Genomic DNA, 16,467 nt, shown 5'->3' on the forward strand with positions numbered 1-16,467 from the left:
TATTCCATCCAGATCACATAATGCATAATTTAAGTGAAGAGTTTGAACCCTAAACGGTCCGATATTTCCCGTGTATATATATGTATTATCAAAGCAGGGCTGTCCCTGTCGACACACAGCAGTGCTTCTGACGTTTTTGGCCCTTCACTTCAATTCCTCCTTTTACATTAACAGTGCCACAGAAAGAGCAGTTTCCCTGGATGAAATGAGTCGGTCCTGCTACAGTCAACGAAGCCTTGCATGGGAATTCCTCCACTAATGTCGGCCGGGAATGGACGTTATCCATTATGAATAAGATAAACACCCGAGGTCCGCAGAACGGAGGGGGATAAGAACCTGAAGAATCTGTACAACCCTGGGGCCTCTTCGCATACATTGACGGAGATGAACCCCGGGCAAGACCACACTGAGCCAGTCATGTGCAATTCTCCAAAGGTTAGCCATGCTGTTGAGGCAGGAATTACTATTTAACTGATTATTATACAGTAGCTTGAAGCCCAACACTAGAAAGGCAACTACCACAGGATATGACCTTGTATGGAAAATCAACAACCACAACGTTTAGTGACTCAAGATGCCGACATCCTAATAAAGTCATAATAAGGTCCTCATGCGGGCCCATTCCAGCAGGTCCTCCTAAAGCACCGTGCGTCAGCCACTATGCCTGCTGTCAGCCCCGGTCCCCCAGGGGGCGGGGCTGTAGGGGGGATCTCTCTTCCACTTTAAGACTCCTCTGGAGTGTGTTGACCCCAGCAGTGAGTTCACATAGCATGAGCACAGTGTGAGGCCCTCCTCGCCTCCCCCTCCCCCTCCCATCACGAGTCTACAGAGCGGCCACTACTGTTATGTAATGTTATATAACACAGCAGGTCTGGCCGAGCAATGCTTCATAACCTGGGGGTCGAAACCCACTGACATTAACCATACAACCGACCCCCTCCATCACTCACTACCCCCTGGGCTCCCGTCATCCACCGACCCTGGGGGAATCAGAGGTGAGAGGGTTTTCGGACATCGGGGTTCAGAAATATGAAAACCAAAAAAAGGGGGGTGGGGGGGGGGTGAAAGCACACAAAGTAAGGAGAGGACCGGGGAGCGGGCGGCGAGGAAGGGGCCGGCTCTACCCTTCCTGTGTGTCCAGCCCCGGTGTCCCAGACGCTCGGCGAACACACGTTTCAACATCAAAGTCTTCCCCCCCCCCCCCCCCCCCCCCTTTCCTTCCTTTTGCGAGCTGCGGAAGAGGTTGTGGAAAGGTCGAGTCTGAGAGGGGGGGTAGGGGTGGGGTGGTGGTCGGGGTGGGGGAGACGCCAAGCAAACAAAAGGGATCTTCACCCCCACGAGTTATCGCGGAGCACAACGATCACCCCTATCTAATAAACGTCATATCAACGGGAATTAGTGGAATCACAGCATGGGAATTAATTACACGGACATCTAGGCCGGGAACGTTATTAGAAAACCAGGACAGGCTCTGTTATCTAACAGCCAGCGCTTTTTAATATGCAGCATATCATCAAAACAGTACATTACATTACGGCAATGTGGTTATGAGATAATAGTTATAATTATCGTTTGATGATTTGCTTCACGTTTAGAGTATAGGACTCAGACGGGAGTAAAACCATATAGCAGTGGCAAAGACGTCACAATACAGCACATGTAATCTAAAGGTATTTCAGTGCAGGGTTCAGTCTGTCGCAAATAAAACACAAAAGGAAAAAAAAGTTTGCACAGAATGCATGCATTACTCTTGCTAGGATACCAGTAAGAAATCCGTTAGAGATAAAACCGTATAAAGACATATTCAGAACTATATACATAGAGAGAGATTATTATTGGTAGAGGTAGCGCAAGGTAAAATAAATAATGTGCACAATAGGCCAATAGATAACACACAAAAGAAAGATTGAAAGAGAATCAAGGCCTACATTTCATCGGATAACGTCAGAATAAAGAGAACACTGGAACACTAGAGAATGAACGGCGTTTACTGAATCAGCCCAAGGTGAATAATCAAGCCTCTGCCGGTTAAACTCCTCACTATCGAGTAAGCCGTGGACAGGCCCACCAGTAAAGCCTTTGCGTCTGTAGTCCGATTAATTCGATCAAAAGCACATTGATGCAAATATCTGTAACCTGATCAACTTTACCTGTAACTTTAGCCACATTTAACACTGGTCATCTTTTCAGATGCGCTGGCCTAAAACAGTTATAACATTTGATTCGTACGCCTCTGTTCAAGGCCTCAGCCTTCTCAGTGGGGCAGACACTTTGCTGCTCTACGGATGTCAATCCATTGTCGATCGCTAAGTCACAGCCCGACCATGGGTTTTGTCCTTGCGAGCGGACCAGCGGATAGATCGGGGGGGTACCCGGATGAACGGATGGAAGACGGGATGAAGAGGGGGATAGGATGGGAGGAGCGAAGAATGAAAAGAGAGGAGGAAGAGCGGACAAACCCGTAAAAAAAAAAACACTTTCCTGCGGCCCTCCGCAGTGCCTTAACACAATCTCTGTCTGCAGCCTGGCGACCCCCTTCGTCTCCGGCAGCTTTGTAAACAAACGCCGTCGCGGCATCACACCACGGCCGTATCAAACATGGTCGTGCAACCGAAAGAAAACCGAAATAAATAAATAAAAAAGTGGCGCATGCGCACGGGGACCGACCCGCGCCCACCACCGCCGGCTCGAGTCCAGAACACATTCTGACACACACACAGAAACACACAGAACCTGTCTCTCTCTCTCTCTCTCTCTCCCTGTCTCTCTCTTAAGTTAGCCTCACGTGCATGGGCCCCTGAGTGCCGGTGTGAGAAATCTAATGTGAGCAGGCTTAATGCTTCCACAAGAGACACCATCCCAGTAACCCGCAATACAGGGGGAGGGGGGGGGGGGGTGGTCGAGAGAGGTAGACATAATGAGAGCGAGGGTGAGAGAGACTGGCAAAGAAATTAGGAGAAATAAAGCTTGGATAGACGAGCCGTATGGAGGGGAAGGAGTGCTTTCAGAGAGACAACGGTGTTTTAAAGTCTATATGAAGAGTTGTAAAGGTGAGACAGGCAGTCAACATAAATTAGAGGGTAACGGGCGGGAGGGGGGAGTCAGACAGCATGACTGCATGAAGAGGTAAAGGACGTGTACTTATACTCACAGATGAAAACAGGGAGGATGACTGGAGGGGTGATGAAGAAAAAAGCTGAAAAAAACGCCTCTCACACCGAAAAACTAAAAAACACAGGAAGTGTCAGAGTTTGAAGAGGAGTCCAGTTTCTTCCAGTTCTGCTGCACTTTTTCAATGTTTTTTCTCCCTCCCTATTTCCCGCGATTTTTCACATTTCCAATTCGGCCATCCCTCCGTCCTACTCTATCCCCTACACCCACCTCCTCTACCCCCCCCCCCCGCCCTCCCCCCCAGTCCACCATCTCACCCCCTCCAACCCCCCAGCTAGTGCCGGTACTCTATCTCCTTCATACCTCTCTCTCTCTCTCTCGCTCTCCATTTTCCTCAGATTCTTTGCTTGTCTCCTCTGTCCCATCTGTCCATTCAGCGCCAACTCTCCCTCTCTCTCTCTCCTCCTATTCCTCCACCCATGCGCCATACGGGGGTTCAGAACGCAAAACAAGTGCAAGAACCAAAAAAGAAGGATAACGAAGGTGAAAAGAACACACGAAAAAGACAAAGAACCTGAACGCAGCCAGGGGGTAGGGGGGCGAGGTGGGGGCGAGAAGGGGGGGACGACGAGTTTGAAAAACTAACAACACGAAACACAAGCGAAAAAGGGAAAAGCGAAAGGGTGAACGCGCTTTGTGGCGTGCAGTCTAAGCCAGGGAGCCATCCATGACCGGCATGTCTCCTGGGGGAGCTAGGAAAGGGGACGGAGGGCTGCTGGGGAGGGGAGCTGCGCCGGGCAGAGGCACCGCCGCGAGTACACGCCTCCCGCGTAAAGGAGGAGAAAATGCAGGTGGTGGGGGGGGGGGGGGGGGGGGCGGGGGGCGGGGGGCAGGATGCAGTACGGAGGAAAGATAAAGCGGAATTAAAAGCAAACTTAAAAAGGGAAAAAGCGCCGAAAGAGCTAAAAGCCCGGAGCCCTGAGCTGCCTGTGGTCTCTGGTGAAAGTGGATCGTAAGGGAAGAGTGAGTGAGGGAAACGCTCTGGGTGTGTGCAAGTCTGCGAGGTGGGAGGGGAGAGAAAGGAGAGCTAGCGAGAAAGAGAGGGAGAGAACGTGGTCTCGTGGAGAAATGAGAGGAGGAGTGTGCTGGTGGGGAGAGGAAAGGGGAGGGGGCTGGAATACCTTTTTTTTTTTTCTTATGCGATTCTGTGCCTCCATCCAACCTCAACAACTGCCCCCCCCCCCACCCACTTCATTCCATGGCTAATACCTTCTCTGAGCGAGAGGGAATGAGAGAAAGCAAAAGAGAGAGTGAAGGAGAGTGAGAGAGAGGGAGCGGGAGAGAGAGAGAGAGAGAGAGAGAGAGAGAGCTGCTGTGTGGCTTTGTCTCTTACCCCTGCCGTCCCTTTTCCTGGTTTCCTCTCCGTCGTTCCTGCTCTAGCCAGGCTATTTTCTGCACGTGCACTTGAACTCTAAATCCTGTCTGCTCCCCCCCCTCCCAGTCCCCCCCCCTCTCTCTTTATCGCTGTGTCTGCCTCACTCTCCCCTCTCCCTTCCTGCTCTTCGAGACAGAGGCTTGAAATAGAGAGAGCACAAGGGAAGGAAAAAGGAGAGGGCGAGGGGGACAAAAAGGGGAGAGAGCGCGCAGGAGAGATAGACAGAGCGAGGGAGAGATGTTGAGAATGGGGGGAGGGGAAGAAGCCTGCCGGAGCTGATACTGGGAGCACAGAGTTGCTGTGTGTGTCTGGCCGCCCCTGCACTGTATGCTTTCACTTTTCTTCAGATCGCTCGGTGTTTGTACTAAAGGCATGTTCTGCACATTACTGCCACATGTGGTGTTGGCCAACATCATTACAACACATATTATGAATGGATTATTTGAGCCAGGAAAGAAGTAGTCAAAACAGCTGCCAACGTTAGAGTGGTTACTGCATTGATGATTACCGGATGGAGCCTAATTACCTAGTTCTTTTGAAAACAAGCCGATCATCAGGCTTGTGTTACGAACGTACAATAACTAGCATAGTTTAACTGTGTGCAGTCCATCTACAGTAGGCAACTGACCCCGACTTAATAATTATGTCTTTCAAGAAATCATACTTTTGATTCTAATAAGCAGCATGTTGGCTGAAAGCAGTTATTGAAAATAAAAGTAAGAAATCAAGCAGCAAGAGGTGTATCTTTTAAAGTGGCGCTGACCCACAGCCATGTTATGCATGTTAATACAGCAACCTACAGTGTAACAAGGTACACAAAAGACAACATCAACTAATTCAAACACAATCATCTAATCAATTGTTTCACTAAAACAACCTAAAACCGACATTATCAGATTAAGGCTCAGTGAGCTCTCATACTCTGATTATTAGGGGGATATGGGAGACCTGAAACTGTATTCTTGGATTGAAAAGAGGGTAAACAGAAGATGAAATATGATCCACTTTGAAAAGGTCGGTATTACACTTATTAAGCTCTTCGACAGTGGCCTCTGAACAACAATTAGTATGTATGTGTAAATAAACCATATATATATTGTACTCAATGGCAACAAACAATATTTTAACAACATTAAAACAGTGCAGGCGGAGGCATATGGATATGAATAGAGAGAGGCCAACGATGGATGCAGTGGCGAACAGAGAGTTAAAGAAAACATGCTGGTAACTCTGTCACCTTGTGTAAACGGAGCTGATTCGGCAACCTTCATCACTGCCTAGCTGCATTTCCATTAGGAATGACATCCTTCAATTTAAAATTAATAAATAAACGTCCTTCCTTTCCCAAGGACAATACTTACCTATGCACAAATGTCAAATGACTTGTCGGAGACCGTATTAAAAAAGGAATATCAAACACATGATGTAGGACAAGATGTTTGTTGATAGGAATATGGGGGTTATGGGCGATTTAGTGTCGTTTTTATAGATATAGCTTATTTATCTATTTCTCAGTTTTCGTACAGCCCTTTCGGCTAGGATTTATGTGTTCCCCATGCTTTTTGGTTACCCTGAAAGAATAGTGTGTAACACTAGTGCTCAATTTGTGTCTGCAAGGGTGCATTCTGTCTGTCTGGACTGGAGCCACTGCAGCAGCAGCGTTGTCATGAGTCTGAAACAATCCGGGACACAAGACAGATGTTTCATAGATAGCTGCCGCAAGCACGCCCTCTGCTGGAATCAGGAGGTAGTGGCCGCTGCATTTCATAAGCATCCGTAAAGGTTATAACAAGTACACACATCTCTATTGAAGACAACACGTTAAGAGAGAAATTATTTTAGACATAAATGTATATTTTGAATAATACCCTAAAAAAGCAAATAAAGTGAAAAGGCACGTCACTGAAACGTAGTTAGTTTGCCATGCTGACTTGGGCGTCCTCCCTAGCCCAGTGTGTAACTGCGTTTATCACGGCATTCTACGAAGAGCAACATATTCATCACATAGGCCCGTTTGTCTGTGATGCAAGGTAAACAATAGCAACAATGTTGCTTGTTATTGACAGTGGGAGGTAAACGTTTTGTTGTGTACACTTCTGAGGTAGCTAGCAGAAGGAATAATAGTGGCTAATTGTGTGGTGCATTTCGCCACCACCAGTGCGACATCTGTCTCTTGTTTCAAACCCACCTTTACTTTTACGCCTCAGATGCCAGCTGTCACAGTGAAGGACGTCAACCAGCAGGACTTCGTAAAGGCATTGTCGGCTTTCCTTAAAAAGTAAGTGGTTTCGTGCTGCTCATCTGTATTTGCGCATTTTGTTACCAACATGGAGAGACACCTGTCAATCATACATTCGAATTAAGTCATGTGATTGGACAACACACGTATATGTCGTAAGCACATGGTTTAACAATGTAAACTACATTTGTTTTTACAATCAACTTACTAACGAACATGTTTTACTGCTTTTTACAGAAAGAAAAGGAAAGTATACATCAGTTTGTTTGTAACATAAATTCATTTTTCTTGTTTTTAATGCTACTGTTATTAAAAGGTTCAATGATGTTCAATAATACTGACTCTGGGTCCATGGCAGATGGCTGATTGGACAAACACTCACTGTAGCTTTGGGATTTGTTGGATAATATTTCATCAGGTCTGGTAAACTGAAGGTCCCTGAATGGGTGGACACAGTGAAACTGGCCAGCCATAAAGAGCTGGCTCCCTGCGATGACAACTGGTTCTACACCAGAGTCGGTGAGTTGGATGGCCATCATAACCAGGGCAACATTTCTAATGATGGGCTGTGTTTAAGTTAGTCCACCTAGGCCACTTTTTAAGGCGTCACGTCACCGTTTTTTAGTGTTGTCCGCACACTTATTTCTTCACTATTTCCCATGATATATTACCGATTCCATTGTCATCAGATTCATCCAATAGACCAATCTAATAGGCACACACTGGTTCTAAATCCAAATGAGTTCCCCTTACCTATTCCCTACATAGTGTTCACTATGTAGGGAATAGGGAATGAAAGAACCAAGTATCCAAATCCAACATAGCCGTGGTCTCTCTTGCCTCACTTTACTTTTCATCTACAAATTGCTTTTCAACTTTGGAATTAATTAAACATAACATTAATGAAAAATCTGCAACTGAGTTACAGAATTACAGTACCATAGTAGTCGTAATATTATACACAGCGGTTATAATACTTATAATAATGATGATCAGATATGTTCAGAGGTGAACCAGGGTAAATGCAGAGGTTTTCTCTCTACGTTGTTCCAAACATCAGCCTCCACGGCACGTCACCTGTATCTGAGGGGTGGGGTGGGGGTGGGCGCTATGATCAAGGTCTATGGCGGACGGCAGAGGAACGGCGTGTGCCCCGCCCACTTCAGTGTGGGCTCCAGGAACGTGGCCAGGAAGGTCCTGCAGGCGTTGGAGGCCCTCAAGATGGCGGAGAAGGATCCCAACGGGTGAGTCTGGCCGTCGGTGTTTGATGAAAACATTATTATGTCATTATTATTTGGATTTTTTTTACTTTTATTTATTCTGGCTTATTGGGTTATGATTGGATTGACAGATGTTGACATCACTTTTGATGAGAATGGGTTTGATGGGTTTTCATTGATTTTTTCCTTTTTGCTAGATATCTATGAAGGAGAGAAAATGTTTTTTATTGAACGCTTTTACTCCCCATAAAGGCAGGATATGCAGTTAAAAACAAGTGCATGATGTTGATTTATAATCACATCATCTTTAGGTCATTGTGATACAATATTCTCTCACCCAATGCAATATGTGTGGATATTTCAGGGACATGCTGTGCCTACATAGCTTGATAGAAACAACAATGTGTTTGTTTTCTTATTTGGAAAAATATTTTTAAGTATTTTATGATAACTGCATTTTCCCCCCAAATGCATGTTTTGTGTCCATTGTAATGTTTCAATGCCATGATGTGTCTATTTAGCTTTACAGAACCACATTGGACTTTTTCTTAAATGTAATTTTATTGCTAAATGTGTTTACGCTCACAGTGGCCGGAGGCTAACACCTCAAGGCCAGCGAGATCTCGACAGGATTGCTGGTCAGGTGGGTGGTTTTGTCTTCGAGCCAGATACACAAAGAACACACACATTAATAGAATTATTATCACCATTTTCTCTATGTATCTGTCCGTCAACTGACGCACCTGTACTTAACCACCCATGTATCACCTCTCTCTCTCCCTTCCCCTCTCTTTCTCTCTGTTTCTTGCTCTGTATATCAAGGTTGCTTTAGCGAATAAGAAACAGTGATGTTCCTGAAGGCGACAAGAAAAGCATGCTAACATCATAGCCAAGTGAATTGCTTGAATGCCTGTGCACTTGACTTTTAGACTTTTAGAAGTCACAGTTTGAGGTTCCATGTGGAATCTTATGCCGGTGAGTGGTTTTAATATAAAGAAATTGTCGGGAAAGATATGCCCTTGACTTCGGAAAGAAATTCTGAACACTGAGGACATAAGGTCAATGTTATCCCGTATGCTCAGCATGTTGAAAGGACACTGAATAATGTACGTTGTACCTTTGAATGAAAAAAACAGAGCTTAAATGCCACTCACTTTATTCATGCATCCCAAACCCTGCTATTTACACTTCACGGTAAGGGCTTGTAACTGTACACACTACCCATGCTGTCCACAAGATTCTGTTGATTGCAAAATAATACATTGAGAAGTAATAAACAGTTTGGCTTATGCACCCAAGCACGTTTAAAAAATGGGTCCCACATAGACATGTAGAGAAGAGTGTGTACACACGCCTGTGTGTGCTGGAGTGTGCGCACAGTCGACGCTTAGTTGCTGCTCATCACACTACCGATCCAGCCGTTGTAGCGACACACACGCGCGTAGACACTGGGGTGGTCCCTCATGGCACAGTCGTACCCCCAGGAGACCACTCCCTGCAGCTGACCGCCACACACCAGGGGTCCGCCGGAGTCGCCCTACACACAAAGGGGTAGGGGGAAGGGCGGAGCAGAATGAGATGATTCAGAGAGAAATAAACCCCTGTATGGATTGTTTCATGGATTGAGGGTTTATTTTGGTTCCTGCTTTCTAGTTCACATATTGTTTTAATGGAGTAAAGAGTGATTGTAGATAAGAACCATCGACACCAGCTTATCTTGGGCCTTGCTTGCTTACCTGGCAGCTGCTGGCTCCTCCGTGCATGAATCCAGAGCAGAGCATGTTCTGGGTGAACAGGTGGGGGTAGGCGTTCTGGCAGATTCTGTCATCAATCATTGGCTGTCTCAGACACTGCAGCCTATCAGGGAAGTTGTCTGCAGGTTGCAGGGGAAACAAAGGAAACGGGAAGGAAAACCGCAGACTTGGTCACCGTGTTGAATTGCAGCTCATTCAGGGAACTATGTGTTGAATAAAATTGAATCTGCAAACTAAAGACAAAAGAGACATGCACAAAAATGTGTTATCATTTATATAGAGGAGGAATTATCTTAATATCAATAAATCACATCAAATTCTCATTAATAGTACAGTAGGCCTACTCCTATTTCACAAGTAGTATCCTACAGTCAATTTTTTTTTTACGCTGAAATATACAATCGTTTTCAACAATAATACATATATGAGTGTGGTGTTAACCCCTTCTTGGGATGGATTTCCGCTTGAATTACATCAAAACATAAACAACACCAGCATATAACTCATGAAATTGCACATATGACACCTCGTTGTTTATGTGGATATTTCATGCAACTTTCCAGTTCTAAATATAAGCATACTTCCGGGGGCGGCCATGTTTCCCCAGCCGGACACCAGGCAGTTCTCGTCCGCCACGGGGCAGCGGGAGGGCAGCGCCACCGTCTGGACGTAGCTGTTGAGCGTGGCGGGGCTGCTGAGCTTGATGAGCATGATGTCGTTGTCCAGGGTGTTGCCGTTGTACTGCGGGTGCTTGATCACCCTGGCCGAGTTCATCCACTGCTCCGTGCCCTCGTTCACGGTAAGGTCGTGCTCACCAAGGCGCACCTGGATGCGACTGGCGGCAGGAAGACGTAAAAGGATGAACGGTGGAGAAATTAGTAACAACTGATCTTTTATTTTTTATTTTTTTGGTTCGCCCAGACGGAAAAGGTTCTGGTTTCATCCCAGTGTCAGCACCTGTAGGCATCCCTGGGCGGCCCAACCACTAACCAGATTATTGATTTATAATTATGCGTAAAAAACAACCTCTTTCGTATTATAGCGCCTGCTGCGTTTTTAGTGAACAGATTTTCATAAGACATTAAATGCTGGTCTGTTTTTTAAGTTCTCACCGGCGCGCTGCGGTGGGAGTTCGGGGACTTACGACTTGTAGCAATGAGCCGCTGACACAACCCACTGGCTGGAGATGAGGGATCCACCACAGAAGTGATACCCGGCGTTCAGCGAGGCTTGGTAGGGCACAGAGTGTCTGGGGCACTCGTTACCTCCAACGATCCTGTCATCGTCCGCAGCCACTAGCAGACGACGGTGAGATGTTTAGTGAAGGCGTACACACGTAAACAATAGGGCTGGGTAAAAATATCGATTCATCAATGCACTGCAATTTATTTGGTCTCGATTCAATTTCGATTCAGAATTCTTTTGAAATCTATAATTTAAAAAAAAAAAAAAATTGTTCATGATAATAAGCTAAATATTTCACTGGTCGTTCATTATGCCCAGCAGTCCGATGTGAGTTATTTTGTTGTCAAAAACGATGGCACTTTCTAAGCCTAATTATAATTGCACTACTTTAAAAGTAAGCACATTATGAGCTTGACAGTGTTTACATTTCAACCTAAAATAAGAGGGACATTTTCTATTTTAAAAGCACACTCACAGTCACTGTAATCTAGAACTGAGTATGCCTTAATTTACATGCACTTTTTTTGTTTGTCCATGTTATGTTTATTACTTTTATGCTGTTTATAAAAAAAAAAAAGTTTAGCTCAGGAACAATACTATACAATGTTTTATTCCAATACTATATAATGTTGTATTCCCTTTTTGCTAATTAAAGCACAATGAAATGGTTAATTCATTTTGGGGTCACTTTGTTCTAAACCAATACAAATAATCCACACATTATTAAGGTATTTTTGTCATCTGCACGTATTATTGAATCAATATCGAAGCAATTGGATCAATATCGAATCGAATCGTGACCTAAAGAATCGGAATTTAATTGAATTGTGAGGTACCTGGCAATACCCAGCCCAAGTAAACTGTGGAAATAAAAGACGATAAACAAGAAAATGTTAAGAGGTAGTCGTTTTGTCTCTTACGTGCTGCTCCGAGTAAAGCAAGGAAAACCAGGGCCTTCATGGTTAGTTGGTGAATCAATGACTGCCAAAACAATCATTTTAATGTATATATACATGTACAGCTTCAGGCCATGGTCTGCTTACATTACTATGGGAAACAGTCATATGGTGGGAGATAAGCGGCCATGACCTTGGCTGATATGGATAAACTAAAAGGATAACGCCCCAGTCCATGTATTATTAATAGAAGCAGAGGGATACTACATAGTACACAGTATCTGATCAAAAGATTTCACTCCATGTACTGTTGACATGAGCGTCATGTCCCCCATCTCATTGGCGGAGAACCCATTACTGTTTTACAGACGCAACTTTCAGCCAGCTCAGCCAGCTTTTAGGTCAGCTGTTTGGTTCAGTACTGTTTGATAACATTTTAAGCTGCTGAGGAACACATGGCAGATAAAAGATCTTAGCTGGTGGGTGGTTATAGAAAAATATATATATCTTTGAAATGTATGACATTACTCATGGCATTGTTCTTGGCAGGGAGGGCATTTAATACATGTATGCTAAAACACCGATATATGAATGGATTAATTCTAATAATTGAAAAGGGTATTCTATAGAGCAAGACTACTTTAACTCTGAATGATCAAATATTCAGCATGTGTCTCAATAGTTCAAACTGGAATCTAATTTAAGAGCCAGAGGTTTAGTCTTTATCACAGCGCTTTTAGGAAATTATCTATAATAGTGCGGTCATTTAAGGCTCAGTCATTTTAAATTGGTGTTAAAGTTTGGTTTTCACTTCCAAGTTTAGGGTCTATAGAACAATTTGAGTCCGAGTGTCAAACACAAATGGCCTCTAGGGGGGCGCCGTAAAATATGTAAACTGCTACAACTTTTGATTCGATTATCCAATTTTAACATATGAGGTATGTATGGGTTCAGAATTAAAAGGAGAAACAGGTATGCCAAGCATTGGTGACCAGATTAAAAATAAATACACTTTTAGCCCAATATATTAAATGGACACAAGCAAAATTGTGCTTTTTTTGAAGATAAAGTCTGGAAATGTCCTCAAAGTTGCTATGAAACAAGATTTTTAAAGTTATTGTAATTGTTGTTGTTTAAAATTGGTGTTCAGAATATCCCTATAGCACAACGATAGCTAGGATACCCATACACAAATATGGCTGCATATAGCCTACGTGATATGAAGCACCCAACTTGCAGGCCTTTTGTTATTGTTGCACTTCTTAATTATTTTGCTGCTTTCATCCATATACATAATACTGTGATTTATGAAAAATAAGGTTATGGTAGAGTTATGCCATCTGCACATTGCGAACGGAAGATCAAACTCATGGTCACAACCCTGCAGAAGCTTGTTCCTCTGTTCTTTGCTCTCGACCATCATAACTATGCCCGGTGGCGTCCAGTCTTTAAAGGACATGGACTGTCTCCCAGATAGCATCCGGGCAGAGTTTGAAAAGGGACATTGGACGGTAATTTGCAGCAATCTGTGTTTTTCAGATATGCCGATTGACCAAGCACACAAGCAAGCCAACAAAAGGGTTAAAGGAGTGGGTGGCATAATTGGCCTCACAGAGAACCCGGACATGTTGGAACGCTGGATTGTGACTGGCCCAGGAAATCAGCCGTGTCCTGGAGGAGTTTACCACTATAAATGACAGTGATGACTCTGAATGTCATCCTCATCATGAGGAAGGATCAGCATCACAGCAGTGTTTTCAACGTCACACCAAAGACCTGATGGAGCTGTTGCTCAGCAATGGGAATCCCTTTGAGGAGAGCAGTAAAGACCTGGTTACATTAGATACCGAGGTGTGCGAGTCTGCAGCCACTGCAGCATCGGTCCTTAAAGTTGAGTCAATGGGACAACAGCAGTACAACAACTTCAAAAAGAATGTGCTGGACTCACATGACACACCACTGACAGCTCCGATCAAGCGAAACAACTTGATGTTGTTCCATGAGAAGAAAACACGCAAGAAGGCAGCAGCTAAACTGAGAATGCAGCACTTCAGACATCATGGGAACATGATGTCATGGGAACAACATTATGGGAAAGCTTTCATTGTGCTGGAAAGCCGGAGTGGGAATTTGGAAGAGTTTTTTCGCCACAAGTCTTCTTTATACCCACCTGCATTATAATGTGAAGGATCCCTCAACTCCTGTACCAAGTCAGATTTGTTGTTTTACATCATGGTAAATCCTATGAGTGGAGGTATATCTGACAATGAGGAGATAGTTGCACCAGATCTTTATGATTTCATTGTTATTGATGGTGGAGCACTTATCCATTCACTGCCTGGCACGACTGTCCAAGGGAAGACCTTTGAGTCCTACTTTGACAAGGTCTTCTGCCCAAGAGTTCAACGTGACTTGAAAAGATCAACACGAGTGGACATCGTCTGGGACCAGTATCGTGCTTTGACAATCAAAGGAGGAACAAAATGAGGATCAGGCACCCGACAACGCATCTCTGGCACTGCCAAAGTCCCAAGAGATTGGCAGGCATTTCTGGCAAATGAGGATAATAAGACAGAACTGTTTTCATTCCTGTCAACTGCGCTTGTAACAAATGGACAGTTCCCAGATGACAAAGACGTCTTCATAACAGCAGATGATTGCGTCCACCATGCTGGAAACAGTCCTCCAATGGATCGCTGCAACCACGAGGAAGCTGACACTCGTGTCCTAGTGCATCTTCTCCATGCCCTCCAAACATCATCAGTTGGGATGGTCTATACTGGAGACACAGATGTTGTCGTAATCCTGCTGAGTAATTTCCATCATATCAAGGCTTTGAATGCAACTGCAGAAATCTGGATCTCCTTCAAAACTGGAAAGACATCAATTATGATCTCCCTGAACACTCTCGCCACAAAACTGGGCACAGAAACATGTAAAGCCATGGCTTCCACGCATTCACTGGATCAGACAGCACATCTTCTTTCAAGTTCAGGGGTAAGCGATCCTGCTGCAAATTGATCCACACTTGACAGAGGAGTTCGCAACTATCGTTGAGACTCCATTCCAAACCTCTCCAAGGCTGAAAGAAGTTGCAATACACTTTGTCTGTAGGCTGTACTCCAGTGAATCAAATGAGGAAAATTATGTTGATCTTCTTCGAATGAGGCTATTCTCACAGAAGACGAGGGATGTTGAAAGAATCCCAACAATTGATGCTTTGGATCTACATCTCAAAAGGAGTGTCTTCCAAGCAAGCATCTGGACGACAGCCCACATGTAAGTATGCACCTGTATGGATTTGAGTATTGTACTATATAATCACAAAAAAAATCATGCATTTATTTATTCATTCATTTAGGTCAACAATGCCTGTCAACAACCTCACTGACCATGGATGGAAAGAAGAGAACAGCAAACTTCTTCCCATTTGGACTACGCTACCACTTGCCAAAGACGTATTCCAACTAGATGTGAAGTGCGGTTGTACAAGTACTTGTACAAGTCAACCTGCCAGTTCTCGGTGCAAGTGCATGAAGGCGAAGTTAAAGTGCACACGTCTGTGCAAGTGCACATGTCAGAACTTCTAAGACTGACATAGAATAAATCAAAGAAGTAAACCATAGTTATCATTGTAGAGTGAAGTTCTCAGAATAAATGCTAGCCCTGTGGTCCTCTGTTCATTTTTTGAATGCCAGAAAAACTATTGTTTCTCTTCTTATTGTTATTGATTTACTTTCTTCCAGATATAAAGTTCTTTAGTGAAAATGTATTGCGAATAAAATGATGGCTTGATGGCTTGATTGATTGATTGATTGAGTGATTGAAAAAAGTTGGGACTCCTGATCCTAAATCCATACATACAAAGATTATGGCTGTTACTACATTTTGCGGCACCCACTAGGGCATAGAATAGAAGAGTGAGGAGCATTTCAATTTCAGTTTAATCACCACACAGTCTTGACTTAATGAAATAACATTAAAAAGTAAAATTCCTTAGCAACTGTGAGGATATTTTCTGACTTTATCTTTAAAAAGCATAATTTTGCTTGTGTCCATTTAATATTTTGGGATAAAAGGGTATTTATTTTTAATCTGGTTGCCAAATGCTTAGCATACCAGTTTCTCCTTTTGATTCTGAATCCATACTTACCTCATATGTTAAATTTGGTTAATCTAATCAAAAGTTGTAGCAGTTTACATATTTTGCGGCGCCCCCTAGAGGCCATTTTTTATCTGTGTTTGACACTGACTCAAATTGTTCTATAGACCCTTAACTTCAACTTAGAAGTGAAAACCAAACTTTAACACCAATTTGAAATGACGGAAAAATTACACATGCATCCGACCCTACTATAAGTAGCAATACAAAACATAACGTAATATGCGGCACGCACACCTATTTGGCAAGTAAGTCAAATGCTGCCTTCTTGAATAACTGCACGAATGCATTTGCTCTCAATTAATTTAAAGCACACATTTGTGCTACAGGTATAATAATTCATTAGCTAAAATAAAAAAATTACCATTCATTAGGCTGTACGTTTTACATATCAGCATGGTGGAAATGCAAATGCTCTCCTGTTGTTCTTAGTACACGTAGATCCGTGACAATATCATATAAAAC

At 43.8% G+C, this 16,467-nt stretch overlaps 2 protein-coding genes across 2 annotated transcripts; one reads left to right on the top strand and one right to left on the bottom strand.

The window, feature by feature from the left end:
* Positions 1-287: 287 nt before the first annotated feature.
* Positions 288-8,854, top strand: LOC311365554 (small ribosomal subunit protein eS19-like; the record flags this gene model as incomplete). Its single annotated transcript, XM_084485115.1, is given in 7 exon segments — positions 288-305; positions 307-435; positions 6,754-6,824; positions 7,204-7,304; positions 7,846-8,029; positions 8,594-8,648; positions 8,828-8,854. Coding segments are annotated over 7 exon segments (585 nt in total).
* A 538-nt stretch (positions 8,855-9,392) lies between these two features.
* LOC311365210 (trypsin-3-like) lies at positions 9,393-11,904 on the bottom strand (the record flags this gene model as incomplete). The annotated part of the gene is made up of 5 exons (XM_084484733.1): positions 9,393-9,542; positions 9,742-9,878; positions 10,341-10,594; positions 10,904-11,054; positions 11,865-11,904. 5 exons carry the CDS (start codon positions 11,902-11,904, stop codon positions 9,393-9,395), a joined length of 732 nt encoding a protein of 243 aa, XP_084340859.1.
* Between the last annotated feature and the right edge of the window lie 4,563 nt (positions 11,905-16,467).

This window comes from Micromesistius poutassou (genome assembly GCF_964030765.1).
Source record: "Micromesistius poutassou genome assembly, chromosome: 20".
NCBI lineage: Eukaryota > Metazoa > Chordata > Actinopteri > Gadiformes > Gadidae > Micromesistius > Micromesistius poutassou.